This window comes from Alligator sinensis, unplaced genomic scaffold (genome assembly GCF_000455745.1).
Source record: "Alligator sinensis unplaced genomic scaffold, ASM45574v1 scaffold1094_1, whole genome shotgun sequence".
Taxonomy (NCBI): domain Eukaryota; kingdom Metazoa; phylum Chordata; order Crocodylia; family Alligatoridae; genus Alligator; species Alligator sinensis.
The window spans coordinates 452,872-460,430 of record NW_005842562.1 but is presented as its reverse complement, the minus strand read 5'-3'; the positions used below and the strand labels follow the sequence as shown (position 1 = coordinate 460,430).

At 39.0% G+C, this 7,559-nt stretch overlaps 1 protein-coding gene across 7 annotated transcripts in view; it reads right to left on the bottom strand.

Moving 5' to 3' along the window:
* Positions 1-7,559, bottom strand: part of HTT (huntingtin) — a 161,361-nt gene that overhangs the window by 132,382 nt on the left and 21,420 nt on the right. For 6 of the 7 annotated variants that reach the window (XM_025214043.1, XM_025214044.1, XM_025214046.1 and 3 more), the window contains exons 6-10: positions 6,325-6,463; positions 5,710-5,851; positions 3,681-3,859; positions 2,525-2,729; positions 1,127-1,174 (exon numbers count right to left, since the gene is read on the bottom strand). In XM_025214043.1, the coding sequence (XP_025069828.1) occupies positions 1,127-1,174; positions 2,525-2,729; positions 3,681-3,859; positions 5,710-5,851; positions 6,325-6,463 (713 nt within the window). The remainder of the gene's footprint in view (positions 1-1,126; positions 1,175-2,524; positions 2,730-3,680; positions 3,860-5,709; positions 5,852-6,324; positions 6,464-7,559) is intronic. The other variant, XM_025214045.1, reaches the window with a different exon arrangement.

Sequence of the window (7,559 nt, the reverse complement as noted above, 5' to 3'; positions counted from 1 at the left end):
CCTTTATTCCCTCCCCGTCCGACTGGGGGGGGGGGGGATGTTATTCCTTATTTTACAGCAATCTGCACCAGTTTCGGAAATAGATTTCTATTTTCTAAACAACCAGATCTCCCTTTTGAGCTTTCGTAAAGAGAATCTTGTACTGATTTCTCTCTCTCCCAAATATCCATTTCACTAACTCACCAATATCAGCTTATCATATGACAATATTTCTTTATGAACAGTAGCTTTTAAGAATGAAAACCATTAATTACAGGAAAGAGAGACTACCATATTTGGAATGGCCTAAATTAGGCTTCATAATGAAGTTTAATACAAGTCAGAGGCAGCACTGGCTTGTAAAAAATCCCAGTTCGATCCATGCAAATTTATTTCCTCCACTCAATCCCTTCCTCCCTCTCTCCAGTTCTATACTGGAATCCATTAGCACAGATTTTCTGCACCCATGCAGAGCTCTAATGAAATCAATGGAATTCAGCACAGGCAAGGAGGGAATTAGCCCTACTGGATTCTGATGCGAGATGGGAGCCACAGCAGTTTTTTAATGCTAAGACTTCAAAGCAGATTAATGAAGGAATGAAGGAAAAAGATCAAGATTAGATAGCAAGCTACAAATGATTAGTATTAATCATCACAGGACAGATCAGAGCAGAACATATGTAACATTTCAAAACATGCAATACATACGCATGCATTAGTGGAGGAAAGTAACATTAAAGAGAGAAAAGCAAGCACAGCCTAACTAACAAGTTGGAAAACTACTTATTGTGTGTGTGTTATTCAAGATGCTGTCAAACAGGGATCAGGGCCCTGTTTAAAGGAATTATTTTTTTTAAAACTGCCGTTTAAAACTGGAAGGGATATAAGCACTTCTGCAAAACTACAAGAAAAGCAAAAATATTTCTGCTTTTTGAGCAACTTTACCATATCTTGGTTGTAACATTAGAAACACTGGCAGAGTTCTCTTCACAAGACTCACATTCTTCAAGCCCAGGTGCAAACAAGAGTGAGTCTGTGAACAGGGATCAAGGTTTAAAAGGATAATGAAGAGCAGAGTGTGGGGGGGAGAGAAAAAACAACCCATAAAGGAACATGATGAAGAGATGGTAGTTTTGAAAATAATCACCTTTTTGCTTTCTTGCAAGAACAGGGCTGCATGAAGAACCCCCTCCAGCTGCAAATCACAGAAAGTAACAAATCAAGGTAAAGAACAGAGCTGCTGAATCAAAGTGGAATTTTAAATAGATTCAAAGGCCTTAGAAAATTATATTATGCCAGGAAGTTGTGAGAAACATTATGCTTTTACGGCTTCCGATTCTTGTTTGGTAATCTCTCTCTACATGTTGCACTTCAGTGTTGCTCTATTACACTCCATGAAAGTAAAACTGGAGTTATATATAATTTAATTTTTTTTTCAAACCGTTGTGTGGTGGTAACTGTCCTTGGTTGATAAATTACATTTTAATAGCATCAAATTTATAACTAGGGTTCTACCTAAATTGCAACGGAAGTTTGTGGCACAGTGGCGCCTCGAATCTTGCCTCCCCTCACCACTGAGTGGCAAAACCTGAGGTACTAACTGCCTCTCAGCCACTCAGTAACTGGGGGAAAGGGGCACACGTCAAAAACAGCAAGGTTCAAGGCGCCACTGTGCCATGAACTTCCACCACGAGTTAAATAGGTCCCTGTTTATAACAGATCAGAATGTTCCTTTTTCTGTCTAATGATAGAAGGTTAGTCCAACAAAGTTTTTAAAAGCAATCCAATCAGGGATTAAATATTTTGATTTGAAGAAATTAAGTAGCAGTTAAGCAAATACTTAAATTTATATATACATATATTAAAAAGGCCATGCACAGTATAGGCAAGAATATCAAAATTAAATCAAAGTAACAAACAAGCTTAATAGTTATGGTTTGCACTCTCAGTGATTTTGATTCCTATAGCTACACAGTTGACAACAAACTCAAAATTATTCTAGATTTTATCAAGATCAGTCTTCTACACATCACAGCTGCCTTACAAAACACTGCAAAAAGAATATCAACTTTTTCATTAACTGATCAATTAACGTGGAACTCTTGTACCTTTTAGGTAGGCAAAAAAAAATAATATATCTATATCTATATCAGTGTAGTCTGTTATATATCTATATCTATATATATCTATATCTATATCTATATATCTATCTAATAAGATAAATATATATATTATCTATATCTATCTATCTATATCTATCTATCTATATCTATCTATCTATATCTATCTATCTAATAAGATAAATATCTCTCTCTCTCTCTCTCTCTCAGTGTAGTCTGTTTTGTACTTGTGATTAACCCAAACTCAACATCTTTCTTTATGCTTTTGGAGATGACTGGTTATTTACAGAAGTGATGCTAAAAAAAAAGTTATATAAAAGTTCCATACAGAGTTTTATGAGGGCTTAAAACTTCTTAATGACTAGACAAATTATGAATAGCCAACAACATGCTGACCTTAAGCAGACATCAGAATTATACTTTACCTATAAGTTCCACTATGCTCCCGCTGCGGCTCCTGCTGCTAGACTCATCTTTGGATACACTGACCTGCGCAATGCCTCCCAAAGTGGTCAGAGCGTGGAGGAGATCAGGAGGGGGTGTTCTAAAAAGTTGCTGCAATAGTTCTAAAGCTCCAGTCACAACATTGTGGTCCTGATGCTGAGTGTAATGCAAAGTCAATTCATAAACCTAGAAATGAAAGAAATCTTAGTTTTAGTCTATATAGGCCACTATACTACCCTCTTCACCATGGTCTCTGAACTGCTTAATGCTACTGAACTCCTAGAAGCTATCCTTTTCCAAAAGGAAAATCTAGGTGTGCAACTGGCATTTTGTTTTTGTGAATATATGTATAGATACACAGATATAAGGGCAGATAAAAAAGGTCCCCCTGCACTTGGAACAGAAGATGGAGTTTACAATAATGTTCCTGTAAGTTCAGTAATATATAATAATCATAACCACTACGCTATGGTACCACCATCCCCGCCCCCCTCAGGTGTGCCATAGCAGCAGCCCTTTTGCATTACGTCTGTGATAAGCCTAAAGGAGGCAGAAGCTGGCTTAGCTGTAGCCCCCCTATACCCACACTACACCTGGGGACAGAGGCACATGAGGATGTTCCACCTCCGTGCCTCCGTTTCTGGGAGAAGCACAAAAGGAGCCAGACTGGGAAAAGGCTACAGCAAAAGGCAGCTTCTGCCAGCTTTAGGCTGATCAGGGCCCTAATGTGGCAATACTGTGCACTTGTACCACAGCCCTCCCCAGGCTGGCTGTATAGTAGGTGTGAAGCAACTGTAACTGGAGACAGCATAACCTGCTTGTGAAGTGAGGTGAAGCAGTAGCAAAAGTGGCTCTCAACTGGGGATGCGACCACATTCAAAATCAGTGGTGGAGGGGTACCTCAACTCAAGGTTGAAAACAGCTGTATTATACTTGGTTTATTACTCACCCCTACAAAACATTTCATCCTTCAATATTAAATCTGCCAGTCACTGGGCAGACATAATCAACCATCAGAACAACACTAACAAAGTAAACTTAAACTGTTAGCTATATAACAAATGTATTTGGTATACATTATAAGAACATTTGGTTTTAAGCTACTTCATACTTTGAAAGAGATATGGTAACTCATACCTGTATAAGCTGTTCTGGTGAAGGCGAAATCTCTGCTTCTTTACGTGTTACACCAAAGCTACCTTTCAGGCTAGTATCCTTTACTTGCTGCTGCAGTAAAGGTATGAGATATCTAAGCGTGAGTAATACACCAAGAATTAAAAGAGTGGGATGCTCATCTTCTACAGGAACCAACAAACCTGAAAAAAGGAAGGGAGAGGAGGGTGGAGGGGAAAAAAAAAAAAAAAAAAAAGTTACCATAGCTGACAGTCTTAGTAAAAAGGTTTTGTTTTCTACTCTTCCCCGCCCCACCACCAGCCCCACACACACTCCTTCCCTTGCCAGTTAAGTATATCACTAAGTTAACATAACTTTCTTAAAATCAGTGTACCAAGATGTAAAATCATAGAAAAGTAGGGCTGGAAAAGACCTCCAGAAATCAAATCAATCCATGCCCCTGCTCAAGGTAGGATCATCCCTAGCTGAACTATCCTATACAAAACGTCCGTCTAACCTATTTCAAACAAAACTGTATGAGTAACCCTATCACGCAACCAGGAGGCACCATTTCCAAAAACAAAATCAAGATCACCCCTAACTTACCACAGGTAAAGCAGGGGGATGGGAGCATGGTCAATGCCCTAACACTGAAAAGGTGATCTAGTTTACTTAAAATACACCTGAAGATCCTGAAAAGAGGACCACGCTCCCCACTACATAGGAAGGCAAAAAACCCCATGGTCCATGCCAATCTGACTGGGGGTTAAATTCCTTGCTAATCCCAAATATGGAAGCAATTGGTCTGAAGGCAAGTGGAGAAGTAAGACCCTCTAGCTAGGAAACTCCAGATTAGAGTCCCAGCAAGACTACCATTTTATAAATTACAGAAGCCTTATTAGGTCTTAAAAGTCAACTCAAGCTTCCAAGGGTTATTGAAGCTATTAGCTCTTCTGCCAAAAACTGGAATAAGATAATTAATACACACCCTCTTTGAATCTAGTAATCTATAAAATAGAGCAATTTAATGCCAAATCCATGATCCTACCAACAAAACATTTCACAGCACTAAATGGCTACTGGAGGAGGAGGTAAGCATTTTATGATAACTATGTAGTATTGTATAGGGAGTGAAAGATTCAGAATTCTTCTAAAAAAATTATAGGTGCAAGCTAACTACACATAGTTAAAATAGAAAAATGTAATCACCACAGGTACACAAAAGTAAAAAACGGTGGGGTTACATTTATCTAAATCAGGAATGATGAGTGGGATCTGCAAGCTTGATTTTTCTTTAAAAATGGACAAGGGAGTATGGTACAAGGACCACAAGCATCCATCAGGAAAAGGGAACAAGAAAATCAAGTTTACATTCTCCAGGCAGAGTCAAGGATATTTTACATCAGTGACTTACTTCTGCTACACAACCATGATTTCAAACATATATTTTGTAAGCCTTCTGAGATCCCAAGAGCAAGCCACCCTGCTCTCCCCTTGCTTTCAAAATTACTTTGCAATGATTCAAACAAATACTCTGTCATGTTTGATAGTCAGTGTTTGACGTATGTTCTCTATGCACAACTACTATAACAGTGATTTGTTTAAGAACTTTCATAAAAGGCTAAGTACAATTATTTTATTCTAGTTATTCTTTTCTGATTAAATGTACATTCAATTTTGGCTCCTTCACTTCACTTTAAAAGCATGTTTTCCCCCTCAAACTTCAGTTCCAGATGTTCCATCTCATTTTTCTGTTTTGCAAAGAGGAGCCAAATCACCACAGATGGCTCTAGATTTTAAAGTGTCCTTTGCAAAAGGTGATGAGACATATTTAAAAAGGTTCTCATTATGTTAATCCAATTTGCTACAATATCATAAAACCAGAATTGGCAACACCTAATAAGCAGGTTAGCTTTACCCATCAGCCTCTAATATCTGAAGAGTCTCTTACACAAACTAATTACTCTAATGATTTAGTTTGACACTTGTCCAGCCTATGTCTCCCAGGAGTGGTCATGCCTCAAGAAAGCAAAAGCATTTTCCTGTATCTTACCTAAAAGTACATTCAATAGCCAGGCATAAAAATATTGCGTTCTTCGTGAATGTTGGCAGATGCTCACTGCTGATCCTGCCGCTGTCCGACGGATGGTAGGAGAACTGGATTTAAGATTAGCTATGAAGGCCTTCAATAAAACCTAAAATTATTATGAACAATTAAACCAATATTCATATGAAAGAAAAAAGAAGCAGAAGTAAATAAAGTCAGGAAATGTTAAAGCATCAAAAGGGAGAAATTAACCCTGCTTCACTTTCATAAGCCTTAAATCAGAAAATGGTAGCACTGGAACAGATCAGACCAGCTGCATCAAGGCAGGCTTTACTGAGCCACCACTACACACTGACCCAGACCCTTCTTCAAAATTCTAAAAAATTTTTCTCCAAGCTTTAACCCAAATCTGCCTTCCTGTTTAAACCCAATGATTTGTTGTCCAACTCTCAGCAACATAGATCATTCACCATCTTCTGTCCATGTATTTTTGCTTTAACTATTTACATATGGTAGCTGTTACACTATACTCTAACATTTAACTGATATTACTGTTGACAGAATAACTCCACCACTTGGCATATCAGATTCAATATAAATTAACAGTTTAAATAATCTTACCTTAATTTCATTGTCATTTGCAAAGTTGCCAAAAGCAGCCATGATTTTTGGAATCGCTGCAGCTAATGTCTCTTGTACGGATTCTTCGGGCCGCTTACTTATTCTTGTTAAACACGGCAACAGGTTCACTAAATATGGCCTAGTTACAACAAGGGAAAAAATAATTATCAATTATTTTTTGCATGCATGTCTAATAGTTGGTCTGTCTCCAATCCATTCCTGAAGTTGAGTTTTGCAAGACAGTGCTAAATATGCTAAAGTACATAAAGTGGCAAAACTATAATACCATGCCCATGTGGGCGAGTGCAAGAGTTGTCATACTCATGTCAAAATTTAGAAACATTAAGTGGAAGTGAAAAACTATGCGACACTGAGGACCACTGACCTTGTGAGGGACTGTATGGAGCCCCTTGCTCTGAAATATTGATACTATAGGGCCTTTAAATGCTCTAACATTGATGGACTCAGCCACAGAAAAAGCTTCATAGGCTAGAAGTCAGGAGAGAGAGACCCAGATTCAATTCCAACATGCGCAGACAAATAAACTATCAGGGCCTTGTTACACACTGCACTTTGAGCTGCTGAAATGTTGACTGGTGCTAGTGCTAGCTCAAGTTTGGAGCAGTCACCTTCAATCTAAAAACTTTCTTGATAGCCCCTGACCTGTACATTTGTGACTTGCAACTATAGGGCATACAAGCAAAAGCCTGACTGGGAACTACTGTTGTGAGTTGACACAAAAGGACTGGTGAGCCAGGACAGGCTTCTACCCCTACTCTAGGTGGGGGGGGTATGTTGCAAAAATGGGTTTGGGGGGAGAGAACAGGAACACGAAGCTGGGAGGTAAAGCATTAATGGGATGGAGGTGGGTAATGAAATAGGAGGTAAAAGGAAATGGGGATGGAGGACGAAATGAAATCAGCCAAACACTGAACGATGAAATAAAAATAGAAAAAAGAAATAGAGGAATTAAATTAAAGAAGGCCTCATGTTTTAATAAACTGGGATTGGGATTAAGGTGTGGGGGTGCTGGTCATGCTTCCCAGGTGGTTGAGAGCTGCGAGTGGCGAGTGAAAATGCTTTTGAGAGAGCTACTGCCCCTGCCCTGGAAAAGAAGCCCCAGCTCACAGAGACCCTATCCAGCCCCCTACCTTGTTTCCCCCATCCTCTCTTTCCAAACCCCACTCCCAGACCCTTCATGCCCTGTGACATGTGCTCTGCTGGCTGTTTGCACA